General features: G+C 40.5%; 1 protein-coding gene across 1 annotated transcript in view; it reads left to right on the top strand.

The window, feature by feature from the left end:
* Positions 1-18,192, top strand: part of Frl (formin-like protein) — a 370,619-nt gene that overhangs the window by 245,671 nt on the left and 106,756 nt on the right. The window contains exons 9-12 of the mRNA XM_071689853.1: positions 4,156-4,272; positions 13,475-13,591; positions 13,835-13,967; positions 17,129-17,427. Coding sequence (XP_071545954.1) covers positions 4,156-4,272; positions 13,475-13,591; positions 13,835-13,967; positions 17,129-17,427 — 666 coding nt within the window. The remainder of the gene's footprint in view (positions 1-4,155; positions 4,273-13,474; positions 13,592-13,834; positions 13,968-17,128; positions 17,428-18,192) is intronic.

Here is an 18,192-nt window from a genome sequence, read left to right as displayed (position 1 = left end):
AATACCCTCCCATATAATTTCCCAGGAATACTCAACAAACTTATACCTCTGTAATTTGAGCACTCACTTTTATCCCTTTTTTATCACTTTTATGCCCAACCCACCCACATGCACATGTATATACATACACGTCCCCACACGCAAATATACATACCTATACATCTCAACGTATACATATATATATATATATATATATATATATATATATATACACACACAGACATATACATATATACACATGTACATAATTCATACTGTCTGCCTTTATTCGTTCCCATCGCCACCTCGCCACACATGAAATAACAACCCCCTCCCCCCCTCATATGTGCGAGGTAGCGCCAGGAAAAGACAACAAAGGCCCCATTCGTTCACACTCAGTCTCTAGCTGTCATGTAATAATGCACTGAAACCACAGCTCCCTTTCCACATCCAGGCTCCACAGAACTTTCCATGGTTTATCCCAGACACTTCACATACCCTGGTTCAATCCATTGACAGCACATCAACCCTGGTATACCACATCGTTCCAATTCACTCTATTCCTTGCACGCCTTTCACCCTCCTGCATGTTCAGGCCCCGATCACTCAAAATCTTTTTCACTCCATCTTTCCACCTCCAATTTGGTCTCCCACTTCTTGTTCCCTCTACCTCTGACACGTATATCCTCTTGGTCAATCTTTCCTCACTCATTCTCTCCATGTGACCAAACCATTTCAAAACACCCTCTTCTGCTCTCTCAACCACACTCTTTTTATTACTACACATCTCTCTTACCCTATTACTACTTACTCGATCAAACCACCTCACACCACATATTGTCCTCAAACATCTCATTTCCCGCACATCCACCCTCCTGCGCACAACTCTATCCATAGCCCACGCCTCGCAACCATACAACATTGTTGGAACCACAATTCCTTCAAACATACCCATTTTTGCTTTCTGAGATAATGTTCGCGACTTCCACACATTTTTCAAGGCTCCCAGAATTTTCGCCCCCTCCCCCACCCTATGATTCACTTCCGCTTCCATGGTTCCATCCGCTGCCAAATCCACTCCCCCATATCTAAAAAACTTCACTTCCTCCAGTTTTTCTCCATTCAAACTTACCTCCCAATTGACTTGACCCTCAACTGTACTGTACCTAATAACCTTGCTCTTTTTCACATTTACTCTCAACTTTCTTCTTTCACACACTTTACCAAACTCAGTCACCAGCTTCTGCAGTTTCTCACATGAATCAGCCACCAGCGCTGTATCATCAGCGAACAACAACTGACTCACTTCCCAAGCTCTCTCATCCACAACAGACTGCATACTTGTCCCTCTTTCCAAAACTCTTGCATTCACCTCCCTAACAACCCCATCCATAAACAAATTAAACAACCATGGAGACGTCACACACCCCTGTCACAAACCTACATTCACTGAGAACCAATCACTTTCCTCTCTTCCTACACATACACATGCCTTACATCCTCGATAAAAACTTTTCACTGCTTCTGACAACTTGCCTCCCACACCATATATTCTTAATACCTTCCACAGAGCATCTCTATCAACTCTATCATATGCCTTCTCCAGATCCATAAATGCTACATACAAAACCATTTGTTTTTCTAAGTATTTCTCACATACATTCCTCAAAGCAAACACCTGATCCACACATCCTCTACTACTTCTGTAACAACACTGCTCTTCCCCAATCTGATGCTCTGTACATGCCTTCACCCTCTCAATCAATACCCTCACATGTGATTTACCAGGAATACTCAACAAACTTATACCTCTGTAATTTGAGCACTCACATTTGTCCCCTTTGCCTTTGTACAGTGGCACTATGCAAGCATTCCGCCAATCCTCAGGCACATCACCATGAATCATACATACATTAAATAACCTTACCAACCAGTCAACAACACAGTCACCCCCTTTTTTTTTTTTTTATAAATTCCACTGCAATACCATCCAAACCCGCTGCCTTGCCGGCTTTCATCTTCCGCAAAGCTTTTACTACCTCTTCTCTGTTTACCAAATCATTTTCCCTAACCCTCTCACTTTGCACACCACCTCGACCAAAACACCCCATATCTGCTACTCTATCATCAAACACATTCAACAAAACTTCAAAATACTCACTCCACCTCCTTCTCACATCACCACTACTTATTATCACCTCCCCACTTGCCTCTTCACTGAAATTCCCACTTGTTCCCTTGTTTTACGCACTTTATTTACCTCCTTCCAAAACATCTTTTTATTCTCCCTAAAATTTAATGATACTCTCTCACCCCAACTCTCATTTGCCCTCTTTTTCACCTCTTGCACCTTTCTCTTGAGCTCCTGCCTCTTTCTTTTATACATCTCCCACTCATTTGCATTATTTCCCTGCAAAAATCATCCAAATGCCTCTCTCTTCTCCTTCACTAATAATCTTACTTCTTCATCCCACCACTCACTACCCTTTCTAATCTGCCCACCTCCCACGCTTCTCACGCCACAAGCATTTTATCGATAATCCCTAGGGTTGGATGAACAGCTAGGTTGTCTGTGGACTGACTACCACAGCCAGGATTCAAACATAAATGCTTAACCCTGGGCAGCCCAGGAAAATGTCACGGTCAGGAATGCTTAATGCTACACCACAGAGGTCCATATATTATGGCATGTATGCTGTGAAAACTTTATTCCTTTTATCTTTGGGATCAAGAAGGAGAGTATGTGAAATTCATGCAGATTCTAGACAGAATTCACACAAAAGTAAAGATTACTATTTATGGATGAAGGTTAAGCCACACTCAGAGTTTCTTGATAAAATGAGACATTAAAGGTAGGATTAGATGTTTTGATAAAGATGTGTAATAATCTTGTTTTAACAAGTTTCCTTCATTTAACCCAGTCTAAACTTTTACAGAATTTCTGGATCTCTCAGAAAATTACATAGTAGTATGTTTGTCTAGGCTTCTTTAAGCCTTTATCAGGAAGGTTATTGCTGGGTGAATCAAGAAGTTGGTACTACTTCTCACATTCCAGGCCCTCTGGGAGAGTCCATAGTTTATGGAAAGTCCTCTGTAAGGAAAATGGCATCTCCTCTGGCTTTTTCAGAATCTTCCTGTTAGTTGAGACAGGAGGAGGGGTTAGGGGAATTCAGCAACCCCTTTGATCAGTGATATCTCTCTTTGTGATTAATTAACTTATTTTATATGCCTTTAGGTGTACCGCCTTCAGAGGAGGATGATCTAGTATGAGAGGCATTCAACAACCCCTTTGATCAGTGATATCTCTCTTTGTGTTTGATTAACCTGTTTTGTATACCTTTGGGTGTACCATTATCAGAAAAGGATGGTCTAGAATGAGAGGCATATTATCAGTTAGGGTATATAATTCTCTTTAGAGTTGGGCTTTTTTCCCAATCTCTTCCATGTGCGTATGTTCTTAGATATTCATAAGTTTCTATCCATCCAAAAAAAAGTACTGATTTTGAAGGATTAAGATGATTTCTCCACCTTAGGTGTACTCCTGAGTGTATCCATGTTGTTGTCCTTTTTTCCTTCTTTTCTCTGCATTTTGTAAAACCTCCCTTGATTCTGGACAGAAACAAGGCCTAAGGAACAGTCTCTGATGGTCAGTGAATGATTATTATTGGAGGGCTGCAGAGTCATATCTCACCCCTGTGCTATGACATTAAAGGCCAGGTCACCTTGCAGTGTGGTAGCCAAGTCCTTGAACGAGCACTAGTTAGCCTCATATGTTTTATGATGGTCAAAGAGAGCAAGTGCTTTCTCAAATGCTTTTAGAGATTTGCCTATGGTAGAGAAATGTTTTTTTATTCTTCAAAACTTATATTTTTTTTTATGTATGTAGATAGACCTCTGATACTTCATTTCTTATTTGTATTCCTAATATTTGTATTTCTTTTTTTTTTTTTAGCAAGTATTAAAATCCATGTATCTTGCAGTGACATAGGAAAGTATTAAATGAATTATTGCTACCTGAATTGTTTTGAATGTAGATTAGTGGAACTGCTGCCTAACATTTACTTCAGCATGTTGATAAAAGTATAATGCTTTGGAGTTCTTCCTCAAAATAACAACAAAACTTTGATATAGGCAAAGTTATTGCCATATTTGTAAGTATGTATTTCAATTTTTCAGATTCAGATATCTGCATATCTTGACAACGTGTTTGATGTTGCAGCACTTATGGAAGACAGCGAAACTAAAACAGCAGCGTTAGAAAGAGTAGCTGAATTAGAGGATGAATTAGCTCATGTGAGTTTAATGAATAGAATTATGGTTTATTGAATTAAAACATTCATTTTATCTGTTTTCTTAACTGATTTGTTTTGATCCCCAATTGTGTATAGAAATGGAAGGTAAGGAACAAATGGCCTTATAACCTGGATGTATGGTGTAGGACTACTCGTTATCATTTAGCAGGTGGAAATTAATAGTTTTCACTTGTTTGTATCAAGGAAATATGCTCTGTCAATACATATTTCTTGCATACTGTATACCTAAGTTTTTGTCATAGTACTTCAGAGTTCTGGGAACAGTTTGAATTGAACTTTTCATCCATATATTTCATCTCTAATATAAATTCCCACTACTGTCTGCATTGATCATTGCTTTCAAATCCAAGATTCTTTCATAACTGACAATTCTCTCCACTTCAGGTTGAGTTTACATTGAGACTGCCCATCTCTGAAACACAGGGACATTCTTTTTGTTATCATTTACTTTCAGCATTTTTTACACTGTATTTCTATCTGTCACCATTACAGCATTCCCAGTTTATTGGGATTGGTCAGATACATACAGCGTTCAAAGCCTAACTTGCACATATCTTCAACCCTTGCCCAGTATCTTAAAGTGAAACACAGATATATTATTATTATTATTGTTATTATCTTATTTATTTATATTTATTTTGCTTTGTCGCTGTCTCCCGCGTTAGCGAGGTAGTGCAAGGAAACAGACGAAAGAATGGCCCAACCTTCCCACATACACATGTATATACATACACATCCACACACGCAAATATACATACCTGTACATCTCAACGTATACATATATATATATATATACACACAGACATGTACTTATATACATATGCACATAGAAAGAGCCACAGGGGGAGTGCTCATCCTCCTCGAAGGCTCAGATTGGGGTGTCTAAATGTATGTGGATGTAACCAAGATGAGAAAAAAGGAGAGATAGGTAGTATGTTTGAGGAAAGGAACCTGGATGTTTTGGCTGTGAGTGAAACGAAGCTCAAGGGTAAAGGGGAAGAGTGGTTTGGAAATGTCTTGGGAGTAAAGTCAGGGATTAGTGAGAGGACAAGAGCAAGGGAAGGAGTAGCACTACTCCTCAAACATGAGTGGTGGGAGTATATGATAGAGTGTAAGAAAGTAAACTCTAGATTGATATGGGTAAAACTTAAAGTGGATGGAGAGAGATGGGTGATTATTGGTGCATATGCACCTGGGCATGAGAAGAAAGATCATGAGAGGCAAGTGTTATGGGAGCAGCTGAGTGAGTGTGTTAGAAGTTTTGATGCTCGAGACTGGGTTATAGTGATGGGTGATTTGAATGCAAAGGTGAGTAATGTGGCAGTTGAGAGAATAATTGGTGTACATGGGGTGTTCAGTGTTGTAATTGGAAATGGTGCAGAGCTTGTAGATTTATGTGCTAAAAAAGGACTGGTGATTGGGAATACCTGGTTTAAAAAGCGAGATATACATAAGTATACGTATGTAAGTAGGAGAGATGGCCAGAGAGCGTTATTGGATTATGTGTTAATTGATAGGCGCACGAAAGAGAGACTTTTGGATGTTAATGTGCTGAGAGGTGCAACTGGAGGGATGTCTGATCATTATCTTGTGGAGGCGAAGGTGAAGATTTGTATGGGTTTTCAGAAAAGAAGAGAGAATGTTGGGGTGAAAAGAGTGGTGAGACTAAGTGAACTTGGGAAGGAGACTTGTGTGAGGAAGTACCAGGAGAGACTGAGTACAGAATGGAAAAAGGTGAGAACAAAGGAGGTAAGGGGAGTGGGGGAGGAATGGGATGTATTTAGGGAAGCAGTGATGGCTTGCACAAAAGATGCTTTTGGCATGAGAAGTGTGGGAGGTGTGCAGATTAGAAAGGGTAGTGAGTGGTGGGATGAAGAAGTAAGATTATTAGTGAAAGAGAAGAGAGAGGCATTTGGACAATTTTTGCAGGGAGATAATGCAAATGAGTGGGAGATGTATAAAAGAAAGTGGCAGGAGGTCAAGAGAAAGGTGCAAGAGATGAAAAAGAGGGCAAATGAGAGTTGGGGTGAGAGAGTATCATTAAATTTTAGGGAGAATAAAAAGATGTTTTGGAAGGAGGTAAATAAAGTTCGTAAGATGAGGGAACAAATGGGAACTTCAGTGAAGGGGGCTAATAGAGAGGTGATAACAAGTAGTGGTGATGTGAGAAGGAGATGGAGTGAGTATTTTGAAGTTTTGTTGAATGTGTTTGATGATATTGTGGCAGACATAGGGTGTTTTGGCCGAGGTGGCGTGCAAAGTGAGAGGGTTAGGGAGAATGATTTGGTAAACAGAGAAGAGGTAGTAAAAGCGTTGCAGAAGATGAAAGCCGGCAAGGCAGCGGGTTTGGATGGTATTGCAGTGGAATTTATTAAAAAGGGGGTAACTGTATTGTTGACTGGTTGGTGAGATTATTTAATGTATGTATGATTCATGGTGAGGTGCCTGAGGATTGGCGGAATGCATGCATAGTGCCATTGTACAGAAAGGCAAAGGGGATAAAAGTGAGTGCTCAAATTACAGAGATATAAGTTTGTTGAGTATTCCTGGTAAGTTATATAGGAGGGTATTGATTGAGAGGGTGAAGGCATGTACAGAGCATCAGATTGGGAAGAGCAGTGTTGTTTCAGAAGTAGTAGAGGATGTGTGGATCAGGTGTTTGCTTTGAGGAATGTATGTGAGAAATACTTAGAAAAGCAAATGGATTTGTATGTAGCATTTATGGATCTGGAGAAGGCATATGATAGAGTTGATAGAGATGCTCTGTGGAAGGTATTAAGAATATATGGTGTGGGAGGCAAGTTGTTAGAAGCAGTGAAAAGTTTTTTATCGAGGATGTAAGGCATGTGTACTTGTAGGAAGAGAGGAAAGTGATTGGTTCTCAGTGAATGTAGGTTTGTGGCAGGGGTGTGTGATGTCTCCATGGTTGTATAATTTGTTTATGGATGGGGTTGTTAGGGAGGTGAATGCAAGAGTTTTGGAAGGAGGGGCAAGTATGCAGTCTGTTGTGGATGAGAGAGCTTGTGAAGTGAGTCAGTTGCTGTTTGATGATGATACAGCACTGGTGGCTGATTCAAATGAGAAACTGCAGAAGCTGGTGACTGAGTTCGGTAAAGTGTGTGAAAGAAGAAGAGAGTAAATGTGAATAAGAGCAAGGTTATTAGGTACAGTAGGTTGAGGGTCAAGTCAGTTGGGAGGTAATTTTAAATGGAGAAAAACTGGAGGAAATGAAGTGTTTTAGATATCTGGGAGTGGATTTGGCAGTGGATGGAACCATGGAAGCAGAAGTTAATCATAGGGGGGGGGGGGAAAATTTTGGGGGCATTGAAGAATGTGTGCAAGTTGAGAACATTATCTCGGAAAGCAAAAATGGGTATGATTAAGGGAATAGTGGTTCCATCAATGTTGTATGGTTGCGAGGCATGGGCTGTGGATAGAGTTGTGTGCGGGAGGGTGGATGTGCTGGAAATGAGATGTTTGAGGACAATATGTGGTTTGATCGAGTAAGTAGTAATAGGGTAAGAGAGATATGTGGTAATAAAAAGAGTGTGGTTGAGAGAGCAGAAGAGGGTGTTTTGAAATGGTTTGGTCACATGGAGAGAATGAGTGAGGAAAGATTGACCAAGAGGATATATGTGTCAGAGGTGGAGGAAGCAAGGAGAAGTGGGAGACCAAATTGGAGGTGGAAAGATGGAGTGAAAAAGATTTTGAGTGACCAGGGCCTGAACATACAGGAGGGTGAAAGGCGTGCAAGAAATAGAGTGAATTGGAACGATGTGGTATACCGGGGTCTCCATGCTGTCAGTGGATTGAACCAGGGCATGTGAAGCGTCTGGGGTAAACCATGGAAAGTTCTGTGGAGCCTGGATGTGGAAAGGTTTCGGTGCATTATTACATGACAGCTAGAGACTGAGTGTGAACGAATGTGGCCTTCATTTTTTTCTAGCGATGCCTCGCACACATGAGGGGGGAGGGGGTTGTTATTTCTTGTGTGGCGAGGTGGCGATGGGAATGAATAGAGGCAGACAGTATGAATTATGTACATGTGTATATATGTATGTGTCTGTGTGTGTATATATATATGTATACATTGTGATGTATAGGTATGTATATTTGCGTGTGTGGACGTGTATGTATATACATGTGTATGTGGGTGGGTGGGCCATTCTTTCGTCTGTTTCCTTTGCGCTACTTCGCTAATGCGGGAGACAGCGACAAAGCAAGATGAATAAATAAATAAAAATAATTCATACAGTCTGCCTTTATTCATTCCCATTGCCACCCCACCACACATGAAAATAACCACCCCCTCCCCCCAAACATGCGTGAGGTAGCACTAGGAAAAGACAACAAAGGCCACTTTCATTCATATTCAGTCTCTAGCTGTCATTTATATTGCACCATAACCACAGCTCCCTTTCCACATCCAGGCCCCATAGAACTTTCCATAGTTTACCCCAGACGCTTCACATGCCCTGGTTCAATCCATTGACAGCACATCGACCCGGTATACTACATCATTCCAATTCACTCTATTCCTTGCACGCCTTTCACCTTCCTGCATGTTCAGGCCCCGATCAGTCAAAATCTTTTTCACTCCATCTTTCCACCACCAGTTTGGTCTCCCACTTCTCCTCGTTCCCTCCACCTCTGACGCATATATCCTTTTGGTCAATCTTTCCTCACTCATTCTCTCCATGTGACCAAACCATTTCAACACGCCCTCTTCTGCTCTCTCAACCACACTCTTTTTATTACCACACATCTCTCTTACCCTATTATTACTTACTCAATCAAACCACCTCACACCACATATTGTCTTCAAACATCTCATTTCCAGCACATCCACCCTCCTGCACACAACTCTATCCATAGCCCACGCCTCGCAACCATATAACGTTGGAACCACTATTCCTTCAAACATACCCATTTTTGCTTTCTGAGATAATGTTCTCGACTTCCACACATTATTATTATTATTATTATTATTATTATTATTATTATTATTATTATTATTATTTTTGGGCACATGGAGAGAATGAGTGAGGAAAGATTGACCAAAAGGATATATGTGTCGGAGGTGGAGGGAACGAGGAGAAGTGGGAGACCAAATTGGAGGTGGAAAGATGGAGTGAAAAAGATTTTGTGTGATCGGGGCCTGAACATGCAGGAGGGTGAAAGGAGGGCAAGGAATAGAGTGAATTGGATCGATGTGGTATACCGGGGTTGACGTGCTGTCAGTGGATTGAATCAGGGCATGTGAAGCGTCTGGGGTAAACCATGGAAAGCTGTGTAGGTATGTATATTTGCGTGTGTGGACGTATGTATATACATGTGTATGGGGGTGGGTTGGGCCATTTCTTTCGTCTGTTTCCTTGCGCTACCTCGCAAACGTGGGAGACAGTGGCAAAAAAAAAAGAAAAAAAATTATTATTATTATTATTATTATTATTATTATTATTATTATTATTATTATTATTATTAATTTGTTTATGGATGGGGTTGTTAGGGAGGTAAATGCAAGAGTTTTGGAAAGAGGGGCAAGTATGAAGTCTGTTGGGGATGAGAGAGCTTGGGAAGTGAGTCAGTTGTTGTTCGCTGATGATACAGCGCTGGTGGCTGATTCATGTGAGAAACTGCAGAAGCTGGTGACTGAGTTTGGTAAAGTGTGTGGAAGAAGAAAGTTAAGAGTAAATGTGAATAAGAGCAAGGTTATTAGGTACAGTAGGGTTGAGGGTCAAGTCAATTGGGAGGTGAGTTTGAATGGAGAAAAACTGGAGGAAGTGAAGTGTTTTAGATATCTGGGAGTGGATCTGGCAGCGGATGGAACCATGGAAGCGGAAGTGGATCATAGGGTGGGGGAGGGGGCGAAAATTCTGGGGGCCTTGAAGAATGTGTGGAAGTCGAGAACATTATCTCGGAAAGCAAAAATGGGTATGTTTGAAGGAATAGTGGTTCCAACAATGTTGTATGGTTGCGAGGTGTGGGCTATGGATAGAGTTGTGCGCAGGAGGATGGATGTGCTGGAAATGAGATGTTTGAGGACAATGTGTGGTGTGAGGTGGTTTGATCGAGTGAGTAACGTAAGGGTAAGAGAGATGTGTGGAAATAAAAAGAGCGTGGTTGAGAGAGCAGAAGAGGGTGTTTTGAAATGGTTTGGGCACATGGAGAGGATGAGTGAGGAAGATGACAAGGATATGTGTCAGAGGTGGAGGGAACGAGAAGAGGGAGACCAAATTGGAGGTGGAAAGATGGAGTGAAAAAGATTTTGTGTGATCGGGGCCTGAACATGCAGGAGGGTGAAAGGAGGGCAAGGAATAGAGTGAATTGGAGCGATGTGGTATACTGGGGCTGACGTGCTGTCAGTGGATTGAATCAAGGCATGTGAAGTGTCTGGGGTAAGCTATGGAAAGCTGTGTAGGTATGTATATTTGCGTGTGTGGACGTATGTATATACATGTGTATGGGGGGGGTTGGGCCATTTCTTTCGTCTGTTTCCTTGCGCTACCTCGCAAACGCGGGAGACAGCGACAAAGTATAATAAAATAAAATAAATAATTATTATTATTATCATTATATTTGGTCACCATTTCCTGCATCAGCGAGGTAGTGCCAGGAAACAGACAAAGAAAGACCCATCCACTCATATACACTCGGGGCCTGAACATGCAGGAGGGTGAAAGGCGTGCAAGGAATAGAGTGAATTGGAAAAATGTTGTATACCGGGGTTGACGTGCTGTCAATGGATTGAACCAAGGTATGTGAATCGTCTGGGGTAAACCATGGAAAGTTCTGTGGGGCCTAGATGTGGAAAGGGAGCTGTGATTTCGGTGCATTATTACATGACAGCTAGAGACTGAGTGTGAACGAATGGGGCCTTTGTTGTCTTTTCCTAGTGCTACCTCGCACACATGAGGGGGGAGGGGGCTGTTATTTCAAGTGTGGCGAGGTGGCGATGGGAATGAATAAAGGCAGACAGTATGAATTATGTACATGTGTATATATGTATATGTCTATGTGTGTATATATATGTATACGTTGAGATGTATAGGTATGTATATTTGCGTATGTGGATGTGTATGTATATACGTGTGTATGTGAGTGGGTTGGGCCATTCTTTCGTCTGTTTCCTTGCGCTACCTCGCTAACACGGGAGACAGCGACAAAGCAAAATAAAATAAATAAATAAATAAATATACATACACATACATATTTATATTTATTACACTAAATCGCTGTTTCCCGCGTTAGCGAGGTAGGGCCAGGAAACAGACAAAGAATGGCCCATCCACTCATATACACACATATGTACATACACAAACGCCCATACACACACATATACAGGCATATACATATAAACATATGCATACATATACATATACATACACAGACATATACATACATACACATATACAAATTCATAATTGCTTGCCTTCATCCATTCATCCTGCTACCTTGCCCCCAGGAAACAGCCTTGCTACCCCTGCTTCAGCATGGTAGCACCAGGAATATTGGCACAAAAAGGCCACATTTGTTCACATTCAGTCTTTAGCTATCATGTGTAATGCACCAAAACCACAGCTCACTCACCACATCCAGGCCCTACAGACCTTTCCATGGTTTACCCCAGACTTTTCACATGCCTGCCCTGGTCAGACCACTGACAGCACGTCGACCACAGTACACCACATCATTCCAATTCTCTCCATTCCTTGCATGCCTCTCAACATATGCATACATATACATATCAACATATACACATATACATACATATACATAAACATACAGACATGTACATGTATATACATGTACATATTCATACATGCTTGCCTTCTTTCATTCCCGGTGCCACCCCGCCCCAGGTCATAGCTTTTGGGAAAGATATGAGAAAATAGAGAAAGTAGAGCTTTGGCATGTTGGGAAAGAAGCAGTTATCAAAATGGGCCACCCTTGGGTTGCCAATAGCCATACAGTGATCATGTGATATAGAAGCTTACTGATTGTTGTGTGGTCTACCTAGTAGTGGGGGCACATAAGTAGCCAGCTCATGGGAGCAAAAACTTACAAAAGTGGGAAAGTGAACCAACATTGTGGTTCAGGGCAAGAGGGTCAAGTTTGGAAGGTATCCTGGGACAGTTTATAAGTTGGACTGCTTTCGACTCAAATGTGTCGAGTTTGGATGCAGAGCTAGAAGCACCCTAGATGTGAGAGAAGTACTTCTTGGTACCTGAAGCACCCCACATCCTTCAGGTCTTTTCCATTTAGATTCATGCTCCAACACTCCTGTTTAACCCCTGACTACTGCACTTCATTACCCAAATGAAGTTTATGTTACCTTTCATCTTTCTTCTTTTAGTACATTTTCCCTAATTCCATCACCAGTGTCTGAGGTTTCTCGTGTCTACCACGAGATCAACTCCTTGCTCCAAGATCTTTGCATGTACTTCCAATACTTCCTTTTCTAAAAACAGATTAAACAGCTATGTGAAAATAAACGTTCTTCATGCAGACTCACCTTCACTATATCTGTATCACCCTCCAGAAGCATCTTTCTCTGCTATATAGATATGCCACATACTTGTCACTCTTTCTTCAGGTATTTCTCATATTCACTCATAAAAAGTCATTTGCTCCTCACATTCTTGACCATTCCTAAAACCATGTTGCTTCTACTGAATCTGCTGCTCCATGCACAACATTACGCTCAGAATCACCTTTCCCCCACACTCCTTGCCATGTATACTCAAAAGTACATTAGAAAGTAAATTGCAGTAGAATAGAGTTGTTTTTCATATAAATTCTTGTAATGTGTTACCTTTTTCATTTCATTCAGAACAGAATAGCACTTTTTCTTAATGTAAAAGATAGCAGGAAGTAATATTTACCTAAGATTTCAGAATGTTAAAGCTCTAAATGTCACAGGTTTTATAAGAAAATCTAAAAGGATAATTAGATGATTTCAGACAAAATATAATTATGTCTAGAAAGTTGGTAATGTAGCAGTTAAGTGTACAGTAGAAATATTTTTGAGACCTGCAAACTTAGATTTTCATGGTAGGATGCTACTTACTAATGAGAAAAACATTGCTCACATGGTTTATTGTGAGTACTCAAGTAGGCAACTCTGTCAGATAGAGATTTGGAAGAGCAGGGGCTAAAAATCACTGTTATTTTTTTTTCAGATGGCAGAAAGAATGTCAGAGATGGAAGCGGAATCTTTAGCGAAGTTGGTGGAGTTGGAGGGCGAGTTAGTTGAGTTGCGCAGACAAAAAGAGGATCTGGAGAATATTCACTGTCAGGTGTGTAGTATATCAGATTTAGGTTCAAATGAATTTAAGTAGCTAGTTGATAATTATCTTATGAAAAATAATCTTGTTTCATATTCCTTAATTATTTGCTGCATATTATCACAGATCGAATCATTAGGTGAAAATATGAAACATTTTCTAAGCCTTTTTTTGTTTATGATGAACAATATATTCGAGAGAAGTAAAGAAGTATGGAGTCCTTTCTGTAATCTGTTGTTGCACATCCAATTCAAGGTTCAAGAAGAAGTGTCAACTTTACGAAGGGAAGTCAATCAGAAGAGTGAGGAGTCTCGTCAAAGGCAGTCAATGTTAGAGAAGCAGATCTTAGAGCTTGAAACTCTTGCAAGATCAAGCCCCAGCAAATCTGGTTAGTAGTGCTTGTAATTTTCCTATAGACTAGTGTCCCCCAAGTAATTATAAGAAAACAAGTAAAAAAAAAGAGGTAGCTGCACAAGCTGCTCAATGATGTATCAATAAATGTGCTCTGTAATGCTAAAACAAAGTATATCCTTAAGATTAATCAGAAGATTTAATCAGGACTTCTAGTGTTGTTTATACATGATGTACATTTGCATCATACAATTGATTTTTTATTTAGAACTGCATATCCATTCCATCCCCCAGACTTATCTGTTATGTATCTCCATATTTTTGGGTCTGTCGTCACTTCATATAGCATTTATTGGTGCGCCCTTACAACTGAACAGCTTATCCACTTACACGTTCCACCATTCATTTGGTTAACTTCTTGTTGTGCATCCTTCAATAATGCTATCATAAATCATCTTCATCAACCATTTTTGTTATACTTATTATGTCTTCATGGTATCTTATCATGGTCGCTATACAACTACCTAATAACTTCATCTTCCCCAAATGTATACCAGTATGTTAGTTTTCTAACAAGTTTTCATTCATTCATATTTACTTATTGACTTACTTCCTGACCCAGGAGTCCTGTCTCTCCTTATGAGCTTTCTAGGGCACTCAGGAAGCTGGCTATGTTCACTGGTTAGGACCACTGGTCAGAAAGTGTTGTGATGTATGTGCATTTATGTGTAGACAGTGGAGGGTAATTGAGTTGTAAGTACTCGGTGTATTTATGGTAGTTGTATCATGGGCATGAAGGGTCTTGGGATATGATGAAATGATGTTTGTAGCATTGTAGTAATAGGAGATGTCCAGAGTGTAAGCCTAAGCAAAATAGTATCAGGAATAGGCAGACAACAGCCCCATTTGAACATGTCCTATCTCTGTCTGTCATGAATAATGCTTTGAAAACAGAGTTTATCATCCACACCTAATCCCCAGAGTTTATCCCATTGTTTACCTTAACTGCAACATATTTCTTGGTTCTGCCCATTGAAAGCATGCCCTTCCCCTCTTACTGCATTAGTCCAGCTCATTCCATCCCATGCATGTCTTTCATCCTCCTGAATGTTTTGACTTTGTCACTCCAAAGCTTCTTTTGCTCCATCCTTCCATTTCTTTCATGATCTCTACCTTCAATCTGATATGAAGATTCCCTTGGTCTGTCTGTCTTCATCCGTCCTTTCCACATTGATCTATTTCAGCATATCATAGTCAGTTCTTTTGATCATGCTGTGTTTAATACCACACTTCATCCTTAGACTGTCATTTCTTTCATGATCAAGCTGCCTCACAGCACATACTGTTCACAGCTTTTCATTTTCAACATATCCACCCTCTTCTGTTCTTTTGATAGATGATTGAAGACTCACATCCTTGCAACACTGTTGGGACTACTGTACCTTCAAACATACCTATCTTTACCCTAATAGATGCTGACCTCTTCTTCCTCACACTTTTCAATGCACCAAGGACATTTGCCCCATTTCCCACCCTAGAAAACTTCAGCACCTATGATTCCAATTGCTGCAAAGCCCACTCCCAGGTCACTAAAGTACTCCACTTTCTTCAGGCACCCCCTGTTCAGAACCACTTTCCTCCCATCCTGTTTCATCTCCTTACTCAGTTCTAAGGGGGCTTTGTCTCTTGAGTGATGCATATGTTGAGTGAGGTGCAGATTGGACAAGACTAGAAATGTTTGCAGCATTTGCCTCGTGATACACAAGTGTGTCAAAATATTTAACTTGTGCATTGGATTATTTCTTTAGACTACCCATCTGTATGAGGAAAAAAACTTACATGAATTGATACATTAGCATACAGAAGCAAAAACAGTACCCAGAAACATATATCTCGTACTCATGCAGTACCTCCTTAGAAAGAAAGGTTCTTTATTGTCAGACCTCTATTTATCAAACATTCACAGTGTTCATGAATAATAATATGAATATATGTACAAATATTGCAGTAAGCGCACCTGATGAATGACAACTGTATATGATCCTGTATAGTGAAAACAAGCTTAGAAATATACTTGCTTTTTACTGTCATCTGTTCTTTGTCACCATGGGACTGCAGCCAGGAAAATCAGGCATATTTGGGACAAAATCTGTTCTGCTTGACTGCACAAAGGCCAAGTTATTGGGTGACTGGGATTTTGGTGGTGGTTTTCAGTGCTCACTACCTTTCTCTTTGCTGCCACTGAGATCACTGTCTGAGTCACTAATTTCTTTATTTCTCACCTGATATTCTTATTTTCCTTTTTCTTTCTGGCTGATACATCTAACAAGAGTTCCTTATCATCACTTAGGGATATGCATATTCCATGGCATTTTTAAGGGTATTGAGGAGAGCAGAAATTTTTCAAGGATGCATCAGGCAGTGAAAGAGACTTTTGTAGGCTGTTTATGTTACCACATATTAGCTATTGATTCAGACAAATTTGGAAAAAGTTGAAACATCACAGGATGTTTACTGAAAGATGAATGATGTGGTATGCATCATTGAAGAAATGGATTCATGAATAAATATAGCTGAATAGGAATCAGTGAGGACTATGGGAGAATGGGGCTGGAATCAGTGAGCATTATTGGAGAATGGGGATAGAATCAGTGAGAACTATTGGATTATGAGCTAGGCATACAGGCATACAGAGGAACGATTCATAGATTTGAACATACTGAGAAGGTGGCAGGTGGAATGTGTGGTCATTTCCAGATGGAGGTAAGTGTGAAAGTTTGTACTGGTTTTAGGAGGAGAGGAAGTGACATGTGTGAAGAGGGTGGTGAGGGTGGGTAAGTTGCTGAAATGTGAGGTTGAAGTGTATGGCACAGTGGAAGTTGGGATGTAGAAACATTAGAAAATATAGTGAGTGGTGGAATGAGGAAATTAACCCTGAAACTGCAGCCATCATATGATGTTTTGTTAAGGAAGGCAGTCAATTTCATATGCTATTCTAACTCTTTTTACCTCTGTTCAGATATCCATTTGGTTTATGGTAACATTAGCAGTGTATTGAGTATTCTTCTGTTGCCAGACAGGCACAGGAAAAAATTCTTCTCTCTCAGTGCCTTAACAATTACTTTTAGATGTACCACATTATTGATATATACCTGAAGTGCCAGGAGCTGAACTCATATGTATTTATTGTTTGTGCAGCAGGTGACGGAGAGAGATCTGCTCATAGCATTGTGGTACCTGCTCCTCCACCACCTCCACCCCCACCACCAGGTGTTGCTCCCTCCTTTGCTCCAGCACCTCCTCCTCCACCTATTGGATGTGGTGCCCCACCTGCACCCCCTAAATTACCTTTAGGGATGAGTAGTGCACCACGGTTACCACCTCCAGTGCCAGGAATGACTGTTGTTGCTCCACCTGACTCTATGACTATAAAGAAGAAAGTCAATACAAAGTACAAGTTGCCCACACTTAATTGGGTTGCTCTCAAGCCCAACCAGGTAAGCAGAATTTTGTATGTTTGTCTCTTCTTAACAACACTCACAGTACAGATAAGTGAAGTGAAAAAGTGATATTACTTTATCCTGTATGTCTGTACCTCGTTTAGCAGGATGGCTGTCACAGAACTATCATGATATACTGATATAGATCAAAAACACATATCTTAATTATACCCACATTCCATAGAAGGTGGGTCTGCATCAAGGGTGTGTGATAGCACCCTGGCTGCTTAATCTGTTTATGGATAGGATGATGAGGAAGTTGCATGAATTAAGGGTAGGGTTGAATTGGAATTGAGTCAATTGCTATATGCAGATGACACAGCTATGGTGGTAAGCTAGAGTGAGAAACTGCAGAGACTGGTTGGATTGAGTTTGAGTTTGAATGGAGGGAATCTGGATGTAGCACTAGAAGAGTTTTAGATTCCTTGGAATTAACATGACAGCTGTTGATACAATGGAAACGAAAGTTAACTATAAGGTGGGGAAGGGACAAAGGTCTTAGGTGCACTGAGGAGTGTGTGGAAAGAAAGGTCATTATATATGAGTGCAAAGATGGGTATATTTGATGGTATAATAGTCCTTACTGTGCTGAATGGACGTTATTCATGGTTCAAAATGCAAAACTATGGAAAAATGTTAGTGTGTTGGAAATGTAATATATGAGGATGATATGAGGTGTGAGATGGGTTGATCTTGTAAGGAATGGCAGTGTCAGAGAGGTGTGTTTATAAGTACAGACTGATTGAGAGGGTTGACCAGGAT

This window comes from Panulirus ornatus, chromosome 47, assembly GCF_036320965.1.
Source record: "Panulirus ornatus isolate Po-2019 chromosome 47, ASM3632096v1, whole genome shotgun sequence".
Classification (NCBI taxonomy): Eukaryota; Metazoa; Arthropoda; class Malacostraca; order Decapoda; family Palinuridae; genus Panulirus; species Panulirus ornatus.
This window is presented reverse-complemented; position numbering and strand designations above follow the sequence as displayed.